At 38.5% G+C, this 23,023-nt stretch overlaps 1 protein-coding gene across 1 annotated transcript in view; it reads left to right on the top strand.

Annotated features, from left to right (window-relative positions):
- The first annotated feature begins 2,797 nt into the window (after positions 1-2,797).
- LOC118931549 (mitotic checkpoint serine/threonine-protein kinase BUB1-like) overlaps positions 2,798-23,023 on the top strand; it is a 59,895-nt gene continuing 39,669 nt past the window's right edge. The window contains 17 exon segments of the mRNA XM_057494164.1: positions 2,798-2,900; positions 6,216-6,275; positions 6,355-6,490; positions 8,444-8,470; positions 8,472-8,641; positions 10,386-10,429; positions 11,091-11,188; positions 12,609-12,661; positions 12,751-12,935; positions 14,085-14,091; positions 14,093-14,234; positions 17,513-17,772; positions 19,479-19,537; positions 20,758-20,886; positions 20,978-21,088; positions 21,839-21,938; positions 22,896-22,975. Of these exon segments, the coding sequence (XP_057350147.1) occupies positions 2,875-2,900; positions 6,216-6,275; positions 6,355-6,490; positions 8,444-8,470; positions 8,472-8,641; positions 10,386-10,429; positions 11,091-11,188; positions 12,609-12,661; positions 12,751-12,935; positions 14,085-14,091; positions 14,093-14,234; positions 17,513-17,772; positions 19,479-19,537; positions 20,758-20,886; positions 20,978-21,088; positions 21,839-21,938; positions 22,896-22,975 (1,687 nt within the window). The 5' untranslated portion in view covers positions 2,798-2,874.

Raw genomic sequence — 23,023 nt, 5'->3', positions numbered from 1 at the left:
AGTACTCAATTTGCAAAGTGCAACAGATGGAAAGGCAAGTAAGTTCTAATGAAGTGAAATAAAGTGTAATGCAGTGAGTGCATCAGCGTGCAAAAGCAAGGGGACTGCAAAGATACAAGAAGATGAAAATATTAGTGTAATTATAGCAGGAACAGCAACTGCAACATAGCAGTCAAGGCAGAAAACCTCATATAATAGAAATGCAACTTAGGTAAATGCCAGCAGCAGTTTAAATTAATTGGTGTCTAATAACATTACTTCCCTCAGTAAACTGGGTACTACTGATTCAGGGAGATTATATCAGCAAACCAAAACCTAACATTTAAAGTTTCATGTTCTTGTAAAGATTCCATCTGCCCAGAAGTCCATTGCTATCCAGGGGCCCAATCCTTGATCAAATGTTTTCCTTGTCCCTTGATCATTTTTTGGGTTTTTTTTGTTTATTTTCTATAAAAACTTGTCACCTTCTCTCTGGCTTCATAGTTCTCTGGATTCTTGAGAATGGAGACTTAGGAAACAGCACAGGGAACTTCCTGCAAAGCTCCTGAAGCCTTTAAACTAAGTCTGTTTTTTTCTTCCTCCACTGTGCCTACTCTTGTTATCTCAGAGGACAAATGTCTGGTAAACCCTCCTACTCACCATGTCTAAAAACCAAGTAGCAGCTTTTCCCAGCTTCAAAGCCTGTTACTGTCAATTCTCCTAGGCTCCAGAATTATCTTTCTTTTCCTTATATATTGAAGAGTACTGAGAACTCTCCTTCCATGAGATATGATTTTACCTTACCTTCTATTCCCTCTGCCTCAATCAACACTAGTTTTAAGTCTGCAAATTACTGTTCTCTGACTCTATTGCCCCTCCCTGAACCCATACTCAGTAAATCCTGACTACCAGGTTAATTAATCTAATAGGGACATTAAGATGAACATACTGCATTTCTCCCTCAGAATAAGAATATTGGCAGAGAGGGCCTTACATTAAGTAAGGAGAAATGGCAGTCCTTGAGTAAGGCTGAACATTATTCCTAGAAACATATCAATTTCTAATCACTGCTGACAACCCTACTCCAGGATATACCCACGATGACTGGCATCAGAACTCTATATGGGGTCACTGGACCTATTTTGAGGGGCAGTGTGGAAGAGGCATCTGGAATACTTTACCCTACACAATGACAAGCCTGGTGGGAAGTAACAAAATGAAGGAGGAAAGATAATCTGTGGCTTTAAGAAAATAGGATAGAGTTAAGTAAACCTACCATGAGGTTCTACTACCAAAACCCTGTTTATTTCCAAAAGGACCAGTTGCTATCATAATCAAGTACAATCTCCTTAGTCTAGCACTCAGATTTGACATGAAACTACCCAGTCTTTGAAAAAGAAATCTCCACTACTCATTAACAGGGGTCCTCAAGGGTGATCTCTTCAATAACCCTGATTTACACCAGGAATGACTTCCCCAGGCTCTCACTGACTCAGATCCACCCCTACGCCCTACTGAAGGGGCCAATTCAAGCCCCACCTTCCCCATGGAGCTTTATCTGATACAGTACCCATTTCCCCTCCCTTCTATGGGCTCCCCCGGTAGGTAGGTTGAACACTACTTTAGCACTTAATAAACATATATACCACCTTTAAACAGTTTAATATGACTGTATCTTCATCTCCCAGACAAAACCACTAGTTTAACACAGAATATGAGTTAGACAAGGCTGTAATTATATAATGTATATACATTAATTAATCTATGGAATTTTATAATGTGTGAATCCAACAGCAACTAGTACTTGATGGATGCTCAATTACTATTTCCTAAAGGATGGCTGAGTCTGTATCAGCTACAAGTTGAAAATTGATAGCTAATTCCTGTGATGTTAAGCAGAACCTAATACCTAAAGACTTCAGAGTGAGCACCCTCTGAGTAATAAGCCACACAAATCGGTTTCTTGTGTAGATACAAATTGATTAACACTCTGGAAGAAATTCTGGATTCTTCGAGCATCAGGATTTCCAGGAGCTGCTTTTTTTTTTTAAGGTATTTAATTTAAGGGCCCTTAGTGAAACACCCACACAGCCTCTCTAAAAAGAAGCTAATCACATGAATTGTTCTTCATATTTTACTTGCATTGCCAAGTGGCTCTTGAAAGAACTTTAAGAGGTAGAACGGGAAGTTATAAACGACCAAGGGGCAGAGAAGGCTAAGCTGACCCTCCTCCAACTCACTCTCAGGTAGGAAGCATCAGGATAATACATATTTCTTCTCAGACATCTGGACTCCTTTACAAAGAGGTCTCTTTAGTTTTGGTTTTATAATTCTTGAGAATTTGGCCTCTGGAGTTCCTACTTCTATAGATGTGGAATGCTTTCTCGCTGGCATTCTCTAATCTATCCAAACTCTTCTGTTTTATTTAAATTACCATTTGGGTGTAGGAACCGCCCCGGGTCACCATACAGCATTTCAGATCAGTTCAATCAAGCGCAAAGGTCTGCAAGCGTACCAGCTCATCACTTCCATACGCCAGATGCAACTTACAAAACCGGCCCCGAAGAGCCTATCGACGTGCTCTCACGTTGTGGTCACTAAGCCGAAATCCTAAGGCCCCCTCGCCGCACCCCAACGTCCAGCCCTTCCCCAGGCAGCCGGGAGCCTCGGGATCAACCTGGCAGAGAGAAGTGGGAGGGGCCAGCGGCGGGAGGAGGGAGGCGGGACAAAGGCCTCCAGCCAGCACCCTCGGCGATTGGCCAGCCTGATTGCAGTCAGGGCAAATGGCGCGTTGCAAACACTCGTTGCCGTTACTGCGGCTGTGCTGGAGTTCGAATCGGCGGCGGTTACTCGCTCGGCTTCGGCGGGGCTGCTGCTGGCCAGCGTTCTCCAGCCATGGATAACACGGAAAATGTATTTCAGTAAGTGTAGGTCTGCTGGGACCTGGGCTAGACGGAGGCGCGCTCCCGGCTGCGGGCCGCCTAGCGCGGTGGGGCGCCTCGGGCTCGCGCCTGGCGGTCTGCGGCCGGCGGCTCGGCCCGCCCCGTCCTGCCCCCCTTGGCGCCGCCGCCCCGTTCCTTGGCTCCGGAGGTGGTCCCCGCGCCTCACCCCAGCCAGGCTGTGGGCCCCTTGGGAGCCGTGTGGCGGGTGCTCTCCGCCGAGACCCCGGCCCTCGTTGTGGGGCCGCGGCCTCAGTGGCAGTTTGGGGGAGCTGGGCAATCGGTGAGGCCTTCAGAGGTCTCGTTTACTCTGCAGGAGAAAAAAATCTAACCCAGCAGAAACCCTGAACCTCGCAGGCAGGTGGTTTCACTGAAGCCTTCGAAGCCACTTCTAAGAATGCTGAAAGTTGCCTTGCCCTTAATCCCACAGTCAGCTTTTCAAAATCTTTACGTAACGTACATTTTAAGGAAAAAAGAACAATAAAAAACTTACTGTTGTCTTTTACGTCAACCCGTTAACAGTTACTAAATTTCCCACGCCTTTGCTTCATGACTTAGATGATTTATCCAGACTGCTTTCAAAAGCACTTGAAACAGCAGTCATATATGACAGGAAGTAAAACCGACCGGTTTTATCAGCACCAGGGTAACTACTCTCTCTGGGATCAGAAGAGGGAGATCTTTAGGTACAGTCAAAACAAAAATCTGTTTAATCTAGTAGCAAACTAGTTCACTTTTACAAGCTTCTTTTCCCTCATTTTAAAGGGGAAATCAAGTATTTCTGACCTTATTTTGGCTTTCTAGATTCTGCTTCGCTGTCGGAACAGGATGTTTCAGTATCAACTTAACGGTGTACCTTATTTTGGCTTTCTAGATTCTGCTTCGCTGTCGGAACAGGATGTTTCAGTATCAACTTAACGGTGTTATTTAGGCTATTTAGTATTACTAGGGAAATGTGGCTGGTATTTGAACATGAAATGTTTATCTAGTCTATCATTACATATATTTATGCAGAAAAGTTATGCCATTTAGGGATTTATCTGCTATGTGGCATGAAAGGAAGATTAAAATTCAGAAGTATTTTTTTTAATTTTTAAAAATACTTTTTTTGATTTAAAAGATTTAGAAAAACACTCAGCAGTTTTTCTGAGATCTATGCCTGTCTATACTCCCACCCCTTCATATGGAACCATTTTTCTAATTTCTTTATTTTTCAAGTGTTTCTTTTTGCAGGAATAAATATTTATATTACAATATATTAATTATGTCTATGCATGTATACATGTGTGTATAAGTGATTATAATGCTATATTGATATGTCTATATATGCATGTACATATATATATATATATATACACACACACAGTTCCTGCCTTTATCTCACATTAAAAGTATAGTATGTACATTGCTTTTTTTTCTTAACAATAACCTTGGAGATCTCTGTCAATATATGGAGCTCTTTCTTATTTTTTACAAATGTATATTTCCTGTACTGTAATTGATCTGAAAAGGCCCCCATCAATGGATACTTGGGCTGTTGACAGTCTTTTGCTGTTGCAAATAGTATCTCAGTGAAATACCATGTACACGTGGCATTTTGCACTATATAGATGTATCTGTCTTCTAGATCCCCCGAAGTGGGTTTGCTAGATCAAAAGTAAATCCATCTGTAATTTTGGTAGATATTACCAATTCCTTTGGCAGAGACTGAGAGCACTATCACAAGCAAGATGTGAGTGCCTATTTCCCATTGTTTTCACCTATATGCTGTTTTGTTACATTTTCTTTTAGTGTTGTCAGTTTGGTAGGTGAGAAATTGTATCTCTGTGAGTTAAATTTTTCTTATGAGAGAGGTTGAGTATTTTTCTGAGGAATGCCTTTTGTTCGTTTTTTTTTAATTGACTTTTTCTTTTTTCCCAAATTCTGGCCTTATTTTGTTATCTTCATTTATCATTTCTCTTTTGACTCTGCTTCATGTTTTGTTTATGTGACATGTAGAAGCTTTTATGTATGTATAGTTGACTTTATCAAGCTTTTCTTCTGTGGCTTCTAGATTTTGAGTCATAAGAAACATTGATTTCATTAGTATACTGACATGATGGCTAGAAGAAAGTATTGCTTTCAACCCTATTTTTTCAAAAGATCATGTAATTTCTCTCAGCAAATCTGGAAGTCTTCCTTAGATTGACTCTCATACCCAGTATGTAATCCCATCAATAAGTCCCATTGTTTCTTTCTCCAGAACACTGCAAATCCACACTTGCATTGTTCCCAGCCTGATCCAGCTCATCACTCACTGGGACTCTGCAGTGGCTCCCTAACACTGGTTTCCCACTTCTATTCTCTTCCTCACCCCTTCTCCTAGAGAGACAGAGTGGATGTTTTAAAATGCCAAGTATATCTTGTCACCCTTACTCTTCTCCTAGCCCAGCACACTTAAACAGCTGCATGGCTCCCTGACACTGATCGATCAAATGTTGTTATCCCCTCAGAGAGAATGGTCTTTCCTGGACACTACCTAAAAACTGAAACCTTGTTACACTCTTAACTCATCTCCCCCCCTTTTTTTTCCCCTAAGTGCCTGATATCACCTGACATTGTTTTACATGTTTGTTTACCCTGCTAGTAACTGAACACCCATGGAGAACTTGCCTTGCCTGGTTGGGTTTTTTTTTAAAGCTGTGGTTGGGTACATTCAAATACAGGCGAGCAAAGCTCTCCAGGTGCTGTAGTTGCTGACTTATGAGCATTGCCATCTTGTATTCTTCCTCAGGCACATCGTGTTACACTGAGGCTTTGAAAATGCATTCTGTCTGGACACCCTGATGGGTGATGCCTGGGCTCTCACACAGCATTCACTCTTAGAACCTTGTTTGGTTGACCGTGTCTCAGCCCTGCTCCTGGGCAGCAAGGAGAGGGGGCCTGAGTCAGTGCCACTCCTGGGTGTAAGGAGTTGCAGCAAATTCTGGTGGCACAAACTCATGATGGTGGTAGTGACAATGGGGTCAGTGAGAGAAGGAGGAGCTCTATCTTGGGATAGAGCTGGGGACCCTCTTCCAGTCACCTCTTTAAAGGACTAATGTCAGAGGGCTTGGGTCTTGCTTTCTTCTGGAAAAACACTGTTTCTGAGTTTTCTGACCACTTCTGAGTGAAAATGCTTTTAATTTTTATATAACATTTGAATTGATATTTACAACTTCAATTTTAAGATATAAATGATAAATATTACATAAAATACATCTTTTGCTTTTAGGAATTATCCCTAATGTATTATGTGCATATTTTTCTCTGTTGTAGAATGTTTGAGGCCCATATGCAGACCTACAAGGGTGATGACCCACTTGGTGAATGGGAAAGGTTAGCTTTTAGTTTATTTTTTCCCCTTTAAACAAACTATATGCTGTCCTAAAAAATAATATTATCCAAATTTTTCTAGTTATGTGCAGTGGGTGGAAGAAAATTTTCCTCAGAATAAAGAATACTTGACTTTATTAGAACATTTAATGAAGGAATTTTTAGGTAAGAAGAAATACCACAATGACCCCAGATTCATCAATTATTGTTTAAAATTTGTAAGTATATTTTCAGATGTATAATCAAATCTGTAATCATGTTGTACTTTTGCTTTTTTCCCCCACATTTTAAGATGATTTTAGACTGTCTTTTATTTTAATTCCTTTGTTTCCAATCATAAATTTTTAAAAGTTGTATGGCCAGAGATGTGTATTTTAGAACCTTTTGGCTTCTGTTATTATGGAGTCAGTAATTTAATTTAAAATCCTCCTTCACTATGTATCAAGTCTGTAAATGTTACATGAGATAGAAACCATTATATTAAAACATTGTTGGATAAGAAGTATATTTGAGGGAGAGGAGAATTCAGAGGGTTCCTGGGAGTAAATTAAATCCATTGTGAATAATTAAGAAAGTTTTAACTCTGAGGAACTAAGTTTAGTACTAAAAGGAGAAGGCCACATCAGGTTAGGCTTAAAAGGTTTGGTCCCACAGCTCGCATCATACTCAATGGTGAGAAACTGAAAGCTTTACTTTTGAGATCAGGAACAAGATAAGAATGTGCACTCTCACTGTTTTTATTCAACATAGTACTGGAAGTCTTAGCCACAGCCATCAGACAAGAAAAAAATAAATAAAAGGCACCCAAATTGGTAAGGAAGAAGTAAAATTGTCACTTTCTAAGGACATGATACTCTATATAGAAAACTCTAAAAATGCCACCAAAAAACTGTTAGAGTGAATTAATTCAGTGACGTTGGAGGATACCAAATCAATGCACAGAAATCTGTTGCTTTTTATGTACTAAAAATGAGCGAGCAGAAAGAGAAATTAAGGAAACAATTCCATTTATAATTGCATCAAAAAGGATAAAATACCTAGGAATAAATTCAAACACCGAGGTTAAAGACCTGTATGATGAAAACTATAAGACATTGGTGAAAAAAATTGAAGATGACATAAATAAATGGAAAGATATACCATGTTCATAGATTGGAAGAATTAATACCACTTCTGGGTGTTTTCATGAAGAAAACAAAATCACTATTTGAAAAGATAATATGTACCCCTGGGTTTATTGCAGCTTTATTTACAGTAGTCAGGATAAATAAGCAACCTAAGTGTCCACTGATAGATGAATGGAGGTGTGGTACATCGATACAAAGGAATAATTACTCAGCCACAAAAAAGAATGACATCTTGACGTTTGCAACAATTGGATAGACCTAGAGGGTATTGTGCTAAGTGAAATAAATCAGACAAAGACCAATACCATATGATTTCACTTACATGTAAAATCTAAAAACAAATGAACTCATAAATACAGAGAATAAACTGGTGGTTGCCATGGAGTGTGGGGAAGATGGGCAAAAGAGGTGAAAAGGATAAAGAGATACAAACTTTCAATTATAAAATAAGACTGAGACTATAGCACAGCATAGGGAATATAATCAATTCTGTAATAACTCTGTATGGTGACAGATGCTATCTGCACTTACCATGGTGAGCATTTCATAATATATATAATTGTTATATTGCTGTTGTATGCCTGAAACTAATATAATATTGTATGTCAGCTATATTTCAGTTAAAAAAATTTGTAAAGGTTGGTTCTCTTCAATCTTGAAATAAATGGTTGGGGGCATGAGTTTTAGTAATAAGATCATGATAGGGTAAACATGGATTTGTTCACTAAAATACAAAATACTAGAATTAGAGGTACCCTATGGAACTTCGGCAAGCTCAGATTAAGACAAAAGTAATACCTTACATAATGCCTCAATTAGAACTCACTCTTTTGGGAAATAGTTTGGGTAATTTGGGGGACATTGAATATCAAGGAAAGGAATGAGCCTAAACTGTAGGTTGTTGTCAAATCGCCACACAGGTCTTCCCCTACCCAATACATCCTGAAGTCTGCATGAAGACTGAACATGGAAGGCTGGCTGGTCTCTGTGCCAGACCTAGACTAGCAGTTCCTTTGTTCTTATGTCTGCTTTGGGTTTCTTTAGGCTCAGTGCAACAGTGACCTTCATCAGTTTTTTTGAGTTTCTGTACAACCATGGGATTGGAACCCTGTCATCTACTCTGTACCTAGCCTGGGCTGGGCATCTGGAAAGCCAGGGAGAGCTGCAGCATGCCAGTGCCATTATCTGGAGAGGAATTCAAAACCAGGCCGAACCTGGAGAACTACTGCAACAACAGTACAGGTAGTCTGAAAATTAAACTGCATGGCATTTCGTACTTTGAAATGTGTTTGCTCCTTAAAAAATGTTATAGTTACCCATTTGTACAGGGAAGTCCTCACTGTGGCAGATGTGGATCATAGAGACTAGTGTAAAGGAAAGGAAACTGATAACATTTTGTTGCATTTCCTTCCAAAATCTTTTCCAATCTTTTCCTTCCAATATCTCTGTGTGTATTTTAATAGTAAGTCATACTGTGTGTCAGTTATATATACTGAGCTTGACTGCTTCTAAGGAATTAAGAATGTTTACACTTATAAAGTAGCTGTAAAATCTGTCCCAGACTTACGTTGTAACTTAAGTGTTCTCTAATTGGACATTTAAGCTGTTTCCAATATTTTAATTTTTATAAAGAACAGTGTAATGTCTTAATGAATAACTTGTTCACAATTTTTACTTTTTCTGTAACTATATCTCACTTAGGGAATTTTGAAGATATAGAAAACTAAAGAAACAAGAAACCTTCTGGCATTTTAGTTGGCATTTTCTTCTCAGCTTGTTGTACAATTACAAGCATGCTTTACATACATAAGCAGTTTGTGTCAGGCTTTTTTTTCCTTTATCATAAAAGTATCTCCCAATACATTTCCTATTCTTACCTAGTTCCTTTCTCAGAATTCAAACTATAGAGTTGCAGAGTGTATGAGTTTTGAAGTTGTGGTTTATAGAGTCAAATTACCTTATTCAAAAGGTTATGTTGGTTTTTTTGTCCCCTTCTCTACAGCATATGAGACAACTTATTTCACTACACCTCTTGTCAGCGTTTAATATACTCATTTTTCAATTTTGTTATAGTGCTTGTGCTCTTTCTCAACTTTATGAAAATAATTTTCATGCTTCATTAAAGGAAAATTTGTATAATGACCGTCCATTTACTTATCACCAACATTTAATAATTATTAATATTTGATCATGTTTTTTCTATACTGAAGAATTTAAAGCAAATCCATGTCAGCAAAATATTTTACCCCAAACACTTAAACATCTCTAAAAGGTGATTTCTTATAGAACCTTATGTCATTTTCATGCCAAACAAAATGAACTATAATTCTTTAATATCATCTGATTTTCAATCATTCCTCATTATGTAAACTTTTTTTAACCTTTGGTTTGTTGCATTATGAGTCACAAGATTTGGCATTTGAATGTACATCTCATAGTCTCTTTACTTTTGCCCACATCTCCCAAAAATGTCAGGCGTGCAGGTTGCATGTTACCTGACAGGTTGAGTTGCTGTGCAAAGGGGCATGAAATGACATATTAAGGAAGTTCTCACAGCATGAACAACAATAGAGCTGTTATATTATTGTTCTAGACTGTACAGTCTTGAAGATTTTTTACTTTCATTTCTTTCTTCCAAACATATTAGGTTCCAGATGTATGGAATGCCAAAAATAAGGACTTCAAACATTTGCATACTTGATACACAGAGAAAGGGTGTACCTTTACTATGTGAGTTTAAGAAATACTGACATAAACTAGGGAGAAGGAGGAATTTTTCTAATATAAATTTATTAGATATGAAGATATTCCCAGAGATTTTTTTCTTGTTTTGAAGCAACTCCAAAAATCAGTCTTACGTTGTCTCTTGACCTCAGTCTTTGCTAGCTTATAATAAGCTCTCCTATTTGTTTTTGCTTTAATACAAATATGTATTAAACTGTTAAGTTTTATAATCTATACTGATGTCTTTATTCCTCTTGTTTAGGTTATTTCAGACACGCCTCACAGAGACTCATTTGCCAACTCAAGGTAAAACAGTGCTTTCTAAAATGTCTAAATTGTTAATTTAGTCTCTGCATTGCCTTTCTTTTTTTCTTAAAAAACAAATCCATTCAGTATTTATTGTCTGTACTGTCTTACATAATAGGAAGGCACACTAAATGCATAATACATAGTAATAATGCCCACTAAATACCTCTGGAGACCAGGCCTCTTTCTTAGCACTTTAAAAGAGCAAATCCCCAAGAAAAACTTGATTTCATTGTATTTTTAGGAATTAAAAAAAAAAATCTAAATTGCTCTGAATAGAGAACAATACTCATTCTATAGTCCATCTATTCTGAATAGAATCAAATGTGGATAATGCAGCTTTTAAAGAATGTAGTCATTTTTTTTCTTCAACATAAAGATTATATACATTTCAGCAATAAGCATTGACTATCTTATCCTGTTTATAATAACTAGTTAGATTTTATGTTTCTTCCAGGCACTTCCTTTGGGCATTTAGAAGTGATTAGAAAAATGTCTCTACTATACTTCTCTTGTCTACAGTGTATTTTAGTTACTTTTTCTGAGACACTGTGAATGAGTTGACTTATTTCTTATGCTACTTATTGGAAGATGAGGGAATGTATTTGTAATAATTTTATTTGCATGGTTTTAGCCTTATTTCATCCTTTTTCCTCCATAGCTAGAGCCTCAGAACCTCTGCATAATGCTCAGATTGTTAATCAAATGGCATCAAAATCAAATCCAGGAAATAACTCAGCATGTGTTTCTAAGAATCAGGTAATAATAGCGTTTGTGGTTGTGTGGAAACTGGGAGTGCTATTGAACGGTCGTCCAGCTACCATCCACATCTACTTTGACATCTTTTGTTGACTTTGTCTCCTGTGACTCTTACCTCCATGTCAGCTACCTGTTCTGTGGCAACTTGCTGGGCCTGCTGTTATCTGCCACTGCTCACGTCAGATATTCATTTCAAGTAACGTATTGTCCGGCCATAATTTCCTGCTCTTATCTGACCTAGGGTCCCCCACTACAAAACATGTCCTCCCCAGCAGTTTCTCCTCCCTCACACAGAGCAACCTCCACCCAGCCTTTACTGCTTTCCAGAAACTGTGTTCCCAGTTCCCTGGTTTGAGCTTTATGTTTTAAGGATCTCTTGTTTCCCATTCACTCTTAAAAGCCACGTTAAATTGATTTTAAGCTTCTTTTCACTTTGCTCAGACTTGGGTTCTGGCTGCCTCAACTCTTTCCCTGAGGAGCTGGCAAAAAAATACGATTTCAGTGGTACAGCAGAAGCCATCAGATGACATCTGTCAGTTTTCTGCCACCAACCAATAAATGTAACTGTTCTCCCTGCCATCTCAGTGGGGAAAGATCGTCTTCCACCTGTGCTCATCTTGTGTCCTTCTTGAGATGTTCACCATCGAGGTCTCTTCTGCCCCAGTGGAGTGTCAATACATAAAAAATGCTCAAGTCTCCTTCCTTGTTTCCCAGCATCTCTCTCTCCATAGCAGAGTTGCTCTTTCAGAGTTTGCTAAGGACCTCTTTTAAGCCAAATCCAGTGGAAATTTCTTCATACACCTGTGCAAGTTTTATTAATGAGACACATCCTAGAAGTAGAATATGCATTTGTAACTTTGACAGATACTCAAAACGATCCCAGTTTACATCCTAGACATATGCCAGCCTCTTTGCTTCCTATTACCCTATCTGTAAATTTTTAGGTACTAGAGTTGAGTCTTATTTATGGTCACATTCCCAAGACCTAGCTCAGAATGTAACAAATACGAGGTTTTCAATAACTATTTGTTAAGTGATTGAGTGCTAGCATTGGGAACTTCTATCCTGAGGAGAGAACAAAACCAGAAGATAATTTTTAGGCATTTATTTTGGAATTTTAAACCTATAACACTTAGGCACTGTGGCCCTGCTCCTAGACTATAGATCAAGGGAAATTAGTGCCCTTCTGTACTACCAAGTAGAAAGTTTTTTAAGTCACCCTCTTATTGGACTTCTAGTTATAAAAGTTATCATAGGGTTAATAATGCAAACTAATTGATTTTGATTATAATTTAAAAGAGCATATGTAAATCTCCTTAAAGGATAAGAGGCTCCTCAGATATTTTCATACTGTTTTGTGAAATAACTTGGGTGAAGGTTTCTTTCCTGGTGAGTGCTATGCTTCTTTTTGTCTTTTCAGGGTTCAGAACTTTCTGGAGTATTATCTTCAGCTTGTGATAAAGAGTCAAATATGCAAGTATAATCAGTGTATTAATCTATTAGTTTTTTTCAAGAGCTGCTTCAGTACGCTGGTATAAATGATGTATTTTTTCTCATTACAGGAAACAAAAGGTGATCATGATTTCTAAATCAGAATATTCTGCACACCCATCTTTGGCAGCCAAAGCTGATGTTCAGCAGATTGTAATGTATTGCAAGGAGAAGCTTATTTGTGGAGAATCAGAATTTTCCTTTGAAGAACTGAGAGCCCAGAAATATAGTCAATGGAAAAAGCATGAACAATGGGGTATTGTAGTCTTATAATCTGAGATATTCTTATGTCACTTAAAATAATCCTTATCTCTGAGTAATTACATTTTTAACAAATTGACCATACTGAAAGAATTTACCAAAAAGGGTCCAGGTCATCCTGTCAGAAGCCTGGAAATCTTTGTTAAATACAAGTGTAGCAGCCACTTTTGTCCAAGGACTAAATTAGTATCTTGACAGCAAAGCTCAGGTTTGGAACAGCACTAATGTTGATATCCATCTACTTTAATAGTAAAAAGCCTCTGCTTTTTTTTGGCCTTTACATATTATCTTAAATGGATTTGAACTTCTGTAGTGAGTAATTCTAGACCTTTAAGTCAGTTACTTGAACCGTGAGAGGATTAAGTTAGAAACCAGAGTTGAGAAGAGATTTTCTAAGATCTTCAACTACTATAAATCTATAAATCATAAATTCAGAAGGAGTCCTCTCATCAAAGTGCCATGTTATTTATGGCTACATAGTGGATCAGGTTCTGTTCCCCACAGGGAAAACCAGGATTGTTAACAGCATTTGCACTTGCCTTTGCTGTAACAATTTGGACCTTACAGAGAAGGGGAAATGAACCTTTGCTCCAGTTAGGGCTTTTATTCCATCTCAGGGATTTGGACTAGAACAGGTGGTTTGTACTCACAGAGGACATTTTGTGCCATGCACAGGTGCATTTTTCTTTCCCACCCCATGACGTAAAGTTCAGCTGGACGATTTGATTTGTGTGTGATAAGGTTCTGTTAGCCAGTCGCTGAAAGTGGAGCTAAATGCAGTGCACTTGATGATCTTCAGTGCACTTTCTTATTTCTTCTCAGCACTTCCGTTCTCAAATGATTTGCACTACCATGATAGTTTTACAAGAAGTGCTTATCATCATACTGTGCTATTACTAAATATTTTTGTTGATCAACAAATAAATTTTTTTGACTTAGATGCCCTGAACTTTCAAGTAACCATGCTGAGGGCAGGTAAAAATAATGCTTAAAAGATAATATGTATTCCAATTCTAACAACCTAATACACAAGGAAAAGACAAGTAAAAAAAATTGCCATCCTAAAAATGAGCTTTTACTCATTTCTTGGGTATTCCTCTGATGACCTGAAATTAAACTTTGCATGCAAACTTTTTTATCTAAGTAAATGAGGAGACATTATATGAAAAGGAAAGAAGCAAACGCGTTTGAAGAACAACTGTTAAAACAGAAAACGGAGGAACTTCATAAGAAGTTGCACCAAGTGGTGGGGATGTCACATGAGAACCTGCCCGCTGTCCAGGCAAGGTCTGAGGTGTGTGTGTGCTCTTTGCTGGCACTTCCCATGCCCAGTAGCAGTGATTTCCACTTTTATTTTCTCCTTTTTGTGCCCTATTTTTAGACTTAATTCTGATGTTAATTTAGCAACTAGCCTTCCAAATTTTTAAACAGTTTGACACAGAAAGATGTTCAAAATGTAGAATGAGAAAAGCAAGTTACAGAACAGAATGTATGTTTTATATATGTGTTTATGTACATATTAAGTATTTATGTATTAGTGTGGATATAGCCTTTTTTCTGATTTTTTGTACAATGACTATATATTATATAATGAGAATTCTAATTTAATAATTTCATTAGTACATCATCTAGATATATTTTATGTTTGCCATTGTTTCATGTTGGAAGAGGTCAGAAGTGTTGAGAGCATTAGAGCCACATGTATTTTCTTAAAATTATTAGTAAATGGGGTAGACTGGGGATAAATCAATTTAAACTATATGGTAGTTGCTTAAACTTCACACAATATGTATCTATCTATGATGTAGGCTACAATGAAGATTAACCTTATTTTCTTGAATATTTTGGAAGTTATAAAAATATGTGACTATATGATAGTTTAAAAAAATTGAAGAAAAGGTATTTATGTGCATGTGGTGCATATATATGAATGAATCCTCTTTCATTCCCAACTACTGTAGTTTGCCTTTTTCCAGACTTTTACTATACATGAGTACACATAAATATGAATACAGTTTAAGTTTCTGCATAAGTAAGACTTATTTTCTGCTTGTTTTACCTAACCCATCTTACAGATCTTTCACTATTCTTACATAGAGATCTGTTTTCTGCTTCCCATGGCATTGTTTCTACTTTATGTACCTATTTTAGTTGTGAATTTTTAAAGCATATGGGAGCAGTTAATTTTCTTAGATCATACGTGAAAGCATCTTCATTCTGCCCTTGCACTTGGGTGATAATTCAGCTGCGCATGACATTCTTGAAGGGAAATCATGCTCCCGCAGAATTTGTGAAGGCTCTACTCAGGTCTTTTGACTTCCATGTTGGTTGGTGTTGAAAAGCCTCAGGGTCTTTCTGATTTTTGGTCCTTTGAAGGTGGCCTCTGTTGTTCTTTGGAAGTGGGTCAGATTGTCCTCCCCAGTGTTGTGATGTAATGACAATGTTCTAGGGTTTATCTTTCTATTCAGTACACTCAGTGCTTGAGCATTCTAGTCCTGCAGTTTGGGGCATTGGCTGGGGTTTGTTTTGTTTTTAGTAATTCCCATACACATGCCTCTGTTCTTGGTTTTTCAGAAACTCATATTTGATAGTTGGCTATCCCACACTGATCCTCTAGTTTCTGAACTTTTTTCTCCTTTCTAACCATTTTTCCCCCCAACTTTCTGAGAGATTTCCTTAACGTCTTACGGTATTTAAATTTGTTAATTGGTATATTCATTTATTGGTTATGGTACATTAAATCATTTATTTTTGGTGTCACTTCTAAGATTACATAGCTTTTTTATTATGAATGTTAATTTTCTTAGCTGCCTATTCTTGTTATGAGAATGTAATATCTTACCTCTCAGTTCAAAGATATTAAGGACCCCACCCCCAACCCCCTGCTGCTGACCCATCTCAGAATCCCTTATTTCCCTTTTAAATGTGTTATTTATTTGTTTTGGCCTTTGTCCTTCATATTGAAAGCTTATCATTGTATCTGGTAATCTTAACATCTATTCATCCAAAAGCAGACCTGAAAAGACTGATCGGAAGTCCCACATGTATAAGGGGGCTTGCTAACTGATCAGCTCCACTAGAGGGTGTCTAATTAATTCCTGAGAGCAGAATCCTTTTTTTTGTTTGAAAGCATAAACCCGGGCTACTAACAGTGTGGAGTCAAGGAAAGGCTAGGGATCCTCCTGTTCAGTGAATAGTCTGACTCAGGCCTTTGGTTTCTGGCACGGTCTGTCACAGCCACCCTCTGCCCTAGACCACAGTCCTTTTGGTTCAGTTTCTCCAGAAAGGAAACTTGCAGTCTGCTGCCAGGCGGGGCAGGAGGAGCCATCCTCTGCACGCACCTGCAAGAATGGGTCTCAGGATCTGCTTTCTTAAGACTTACTGTTGCCGCATTCCCATTTCCAGCTCCACCTTCACTTCCATTCTGAGACGTATCTAAATTTCAAAACTTCCCCAGAGATGAACCTCCTCCCACTGCTGTTTTAGGTGTTAGAATTCCTTTATTGTCATTTTGGTAAGGTTTTAGGAGGGTTGTACATGATGAAGCACATGCTTAAGCCACTGTCTGTAATCAGAAACTTCTCTTTATGAAACTTACTTTTGTGTCTAGGTGTCATAAAGATGTGTTTTCCAAATGGATTGCCAGTTGCCTCTAAATGATATATTGACCATCTCAGCCATTCCCCATTGATTTAAAATCTCTTTATCATATACTAAATTTTTAATATACATAGATCCATTTCTAAAATATCCATACCAAACTTGTGTATTTACCACAGCTGTGATGTATGTTTTGGTATCTGGTATAGAAAGTCTTAATGTTTTTCAAGTACTTCGGAGACTATTAAGATGATTTTTACTCTTTACTAATTTGGTACATAATAAAATGGTATAGGTTCTTTTTAATTATCTTTTTTGATGACTAGAATAGGTGGACTTCTTATAGTTCATCCATTTATCTGTGAAATATTTATTCTTGCTCTAGGTATTTGGTGCTTTTCTTAACAATTTGTGAGAATAGTTTTATATATGTGAGTAATTAACTCTTCTTTTAACTTGGTAACATAGGAGCACGCACAATTGCAGTCTAAGTACATGTGAGTAGAAAAGCAAAGATTCTCAGTTAAGAGTTTGTTCTCTTCCCCATCGGGAGCCATGCTCTTGTGGCAGTAATTACTGCAGTGCACAGTCACATTTCCTGCTAAATGCTGAATGTGTTTTAATAGGAGGAGCACCATAACAAGCATGTGATAACATTGATCTGTTGGTCTGTTCCCCAAATTAGGAGAAATAAGACATTTCTTAAATACTGATCCAACTGTAGGCGCTGCTTATTTTATTGATTAGGAGTTTGAGCTGCCATCGTGTCTGTGCTTAGGAAGCTATAAAAGCACCCATCATGTAGAATGGTCTTTTTTGTTGGCTGTTCATTTCAAAATACCTGAAGGGGTAAAGGGATTCCTCAAGGGGAAAGAATCTACTGAAGATGCCATTCTTGGAAAAGCTGTGATATGAATTAGTAATATTGTGGACCTCATGGTTTTGTTTTTGTTTGTTTGCTTACCATGAAAGGTTGATCCAGCACATCTGGGGCCAGGTGTAGGCTCTCCGCAGGAACTGGGAGGTCCATCTCTTCCAGCTGTCAATCAGCAGACCTCAGAGACCATAGCAGAGAAAGCCAGAGAGGCAACTCCTGTCATTCCTCAAATGGCAGATGCTGTCACTGTCGCTTTGGTGTCCCCGGCTGTCAGCCAGAGTGTAGCACCGCCTGTTCTTTTGACAGCCCAGCTGGTGACAGATGCTGTGTTTGCAGTGGCCAGAAAAGATTTGCAGTAAGTCAGAGGTAGTCCTAGAGATGATAATGTGGGAATGTCATCCACTAGCTTCTTTACATGGTTTGTATTATCAAGTGCAGTAAGTAAACGGTGAATAACTCCTTACATTAAAATAACTTTTAGATGGGTATATTCTTGAAAAACCAAGTTACCAAAATGGGCCCAAAGATGTCAGCCTTTTCCATTCCTCTTTTAGAGTATTTACTTCACGTCATACTGCTCTCTGAAATTAATAATTTTCAGTACCCTGAAAATCCACAATGTTTGTGACTAAAGAATGCATAGTTATTAAACTGGAGTTGCCTTCCTTATGGCTTTAACTGAGTACACAGAGGGATTATTACTATGCAGGCAGTTCCTTAACATGTGTTCTTGTCATAATCCTTGTGTCTTCCTGCTGGGGATTTATACCCATTACACGATAGACCAAAATCTCTCTCTGCATTGCTACGGGTGTTTTTCCCCCAGTTTTGAGGCATTTTCCTGTTTAATTAATGTCACATCACTTGTCTTGTTTAAATTTTTATCTTCAGTCACTTTGTCTCTCTCTTTTTTACATATAACAATTTTATTGATCCATTAAAAAAAAATAAAAGCCATAGTGTCACTACCACCCTCCCTTTGGGTTAAAGCCCTTAGTACAGATTATGGTTCTTAAGTACTGGTTCTTATCAATGTCCAGCGTTAACTTTTATCAATGATTTCTCCTGGAAATGAGATTTAAAATCACATGCTTTTTCACTCACATTAGGATGACAATTCAGACTGTGCCCTATTTGTACCATATACATAAGAGGACTGCTGTGTGAGGACTAGGATGTCATTTGTTCTTCATAGTTCATTTACACAACTGTAAAATGGCAAAAATGGCAGTGGTGACCAGCCCCATAGAGATGATATGTGTCTAACCACCCCTGCAGAGATAGAGTCCTGTGGTTGGGGAGCCAGACATAGCTATGGTTCGTGAAACCATGGAGCTCTAGAACCTAATGAACATTTAGATCTCAGAAGGCTTCAGACTGGCCCTGGCCCGGCCCAGGCCCAGGCAAGAGGGTAAATGGGCCCCCAGCGCTCTCAGTAGACCTGCCTGCCCACCATGCAGGGGAAAGGTGCTTTTCTCTGGAATCTCGCATAAAGACTCATGCTTTCATGACCGTGTTGTGGGGATCTGTAAGATTAAGTGCTATGCACCTTCCACTCTCCATCTCAGCAGTGTTCCTTCCAGGATCCTAGCCACGTTAAACAGACAGGGCTGCTGTCACAACTGTGTGGGAAACAAACTGATACAAACATCTTAACTGCTGTTTTCTTCTTTCATGGTAACTTGAAGTCTGGAGAGCAATGCCCTGTGGCTACTGGCTCATCATGAGAGAGGCGGCCATGCAGCAGGCACCCAGGCCTGGAGCTAAGATCTAGCCCCTTAGCCTACACAATAAATGGGCTCATTTGAATGAGGGGAGCTTTTATCCTGCCCTACCACATGTAGGAATGAGTATCATGGTGTTAAAATACAGAATCCCTGTGTCAGGCAGGTACCTTTATCTGTAAGAATTATTTTCCTTAATTAAACAAACATTTTATTTACTTACTCTTTAGAACTAAGCTGTTCCATCTGTATTTTGACAACAGGCTTGTAGACATTTGCTGACATTTTTACTGTTCTTTCTTGAGAGTTAGTGTGTCTAATGAGTTTTCTCTTACAGATGTGTGACTAAAAGTACTCAGGAATTCAAGCCACAGAGTGGAGCAGAGGTAAAAGAAGGTAATGTTTAATTATAATAAATTTGTTTCTGACCTGTTTGCCTAGGTTCCTCTGGGTTGCTAGAGGTCTGTTTGGTGTCTACTGTTTGGGAAGCCTTCAAATCATAACGAACCTGGGTGTTAGGTTTCCTTTCTTAGAATGTGGGGGTTAGATGAGCTCAGGGCCATTTCCAGTAAAGGTAGCAGTCCACTTGTTAGTTGCATCTTACTAGAATCCTTTGGAAATTTTTCTGTTAAATTTCATAGCAGATTTATCTAGACAAGTGTCATCTTTAATATGTTAAGAGGTAGGAAGTTTAATGAGAAGGGTTATACTCTGTTACTATTTTGTTAGAGGCATTTGCATAAAAGGTAAATTATGCAATTTATATATAGCATAAACTATAAATGGATCGGGAATTCACTAACCCCTGCGCTTCCATATAACTGTTGCAACCTTTCCAGTAATAGCTTAATGGGGAACAAAACTACTCAAACAGCGGGAGATACCTGCATTTAACCAAGGCCGAGTGCTCACTAGGTGCTAGGCACTATTCTAGATAGTTCGGGGTACAGCTGTGAGCACAAGGGACAAAGCTCCCACTCATGCAGAGGGGGAAGGAAGTGGTGTTCTTGGGGAGGGATTGGAATTTCAGGGGAGCCCATAAAGTGATATTTGGGTAAAGGTCTGAAGCAGGGAGCCGCCTATGCAGCTAGCTTGGAAAACCCTTTTCAGGCAGAGGGAAGAACAAGTCCAGAGCCCTCAGGTGGGAGCCCTGATGTATTCTAAGCATAGCAAAGAGGCCAGGGTAGCTGGAATGAGCAGGAGGAGAAAGAGGAAGATAAGGTCTGAGGATACCATTGTCTGGACTCCAGCTGAGTGAGGTGGAAAGCCAATCTTAAGATTTGCAGTGTGACTATTAACATGTATTTCTTGGGAAGCAGTGAAGGGTGCCACTTACGACAAGGCTGCTAAGTTGACATGATCTTAGACCAAGACACTTAATCTCCTTGAACTTTCATTTCCTTCTCTGTAAGGAGTTAATTCTTGCCTTACCCACTTTGTGGGACCACTGTAAAGATAAAAATGAAAACTATGAAAGCACTGTAAGAGTGGAAGTCCCCAGTGATATTTATCAATAATGATGGAATGTTTTAATCAAAAGTTTCTTAAATTGTATGCCTTCTAAATTATTCTCATTTCCTTACTGATAACGTATTTTGTCCCTGTTCCTTTAACAGGGTGCGAGACACATAAGGTTGTTAACACAAGTTCTTTTCACACAACTCCAAACATGTCACTGGGAATGGTTCAGGCGACACCATCCAAAGTGCAGCCGTCACCCACCGTGCACACCAAAGAGGCATTATGTGAGCCTTTTCTTTGAATGTGTAGCACTGACACAATTTCATGAAAGATCTTTTGCAACCATGTTTACAGTACTCTTTCTATTCTTTTAAGGTTTCATCATGAATGTGTTTCAGGCTCCTACACTTCCTGATATTTCTGATGACAAAGATGAATGGCCATCATTAGATCAAAACGAAGATGCATTTGAAGCCCAATTTCAAAGTAATAACAGTTTGTTTAAAAGCTACTAAGTGCATGGTTTTGTAGGTGGTTGCCACAGGAAGTATGAAGGATTACACAAGAAGTGGCCCCAGCCCTTGATTGGCTTGTCATGTAAGGGCAGGGTAGCATGACAAAAAATATGACAGTGTTTGACAAGGTACTCAATATGTGTCATAGATACGTTATGTTTCTTAAAAATTAGTGCTAAGGAAGAAAAAACCTTCACGTGTAGGAAGGGCCAGGAAGGTCTGAGTATATGAGGTCTGACTTGAGCCATGGCTGGGACAGAGTGTTGGAGGCGAGTGATTAGCCTACATTTGTCTATAGTTGGGATTTGTGCTGGAAGTGAGAGAGAGATCATGATAAAGATAAATAGGATCATTGGATTTGGGAAGACTTGAAATATAAAGCTAAGAGATTAATTCTTCCTTACAAAAATTGGAAAAGAAAGCCACAGCGAGGTTTATACAGTGAATCAGGTGACAATAGCAGTGTTTTAGCAGAATGATTTATAGAGTGCTTTATATGTAGCAGAAACAAAGGGCCTAGGGCTTGAGTCCTAACCTCTGTGACCATGCTTAAGTCACTTCATCTCACTATATGACTATATATATTTTATATAAATATAAAGATATTTGAAAAACATATCTACCTGTTCTTTTCTGTAAGCTGTTATTCCATATTCTTATTTATAGTTGAAGTTAAGGATTTTTTTCCCTAATAATCAAATGCTATTTTTTACTCTTGCAGAAAACGCAACGTCTTCTGGGGCTTGGGGAGTTAATAAGATTATCTCTTCTTTGTCATCTGCTTTTCCTGTGTTTGAAGATGGAAACAAAGAAAATTATGGGTAAAGAAGCATATAGTTAAAATAGTATTGAGGAAGATACATGTTGGCACAGTGACATGGGATGCTACAGAGGTTCCTGTAGGATGCACGGTGGTGGGAGAATGTGACCTGCTGATCAAATGGCCTGGGTCCCAGTGCCAGCTCGGCCCCTGATGAGCCTTTTAGCCACATGACCAGATTGTTGCTAAGGTTCTCTGGATCTGCAGTGTTACATGGGAGTTATAAGAAAACAGGCCTCCCATAGCAAAAGCATGTGTTGAAAAGGAAAGCAGCATGGTTATAAATTATTCAAGAACTAAGAATTCTTTAGATTTGAAATTGTATTGGGTGTGAATGATTTGACCTGTATAGTTACCCATGCATGCTGTTTATATTTGCAGGACTGATCAAGTGGAAAAAGGAGTGGCTTACGTTAGGTAATGCTGCAGAGAGAATATGTTTTAAGCTGAGGGGCACTACATTAGAGAGCCATATCTGGGGGTAGAGTATGGCAGCTGTTGAAAATTTCAGTGTGAATTGTAATGGTGTAGAATAAATTCATATGGAGGCAGGAAGGAGATGGTCTGACCAGCTCTCAGAGACAAATTCCATAGCTAGACCAAAGATTGGAAAAAAGAAATATAGAATGTGTGGCATCCATGACATTCTTTGACTATGGCCCTAACTCTTTTTGTTCCTCGAACTTACAACTCATGTACTGGAAATTTCTGTATTTCCCTCTCTCCCTTAGTAACATTTTATAACGTAAAGAGTAGTGTATAATCTGTTTTTATATACATAGGCAAGTTAATTCAGTTTGCACTCAGTTTTCCTACAACTGTTGCAAAAGGGATATGTATATAAATATTAACTTGTTAAAAAGAATAAGTGGAGAATGTTTCTAACACCCTTACTTAAGTGTTGGTACTTATTCCTTAGCATATTTTACTATTTGTAAATTTGCAAATCTTTCCTTAGATTACCACAGCCTAAACCTACAGGAGCAAGGACCTTTGGAGAATGCTCTGTAAGCAGATTTCCTTCAAGACCAAATGTAAGTAAATCTCTGCTTCATTCATGAAATGGGTCTTACATCCCCTTCTTCT

The sequence above is a fragment of the Manis pentadactyla genome, chromosome 16, assembly GCF_030020395.1.
Source record: "Manis pentadactyla isolate mManPen7 chromosome 16, mManPen7.hap1, whole genome shotgun sequence".
Lineage (NCBI taxonomy): Eukaryota > Metazoa > Chordata > Mammalia > Pholidota > Manidae > Manis > Manis pentadactyla.
This window is presented reverse-complemented; position numbering and strand designations above follow the sequence as displayed.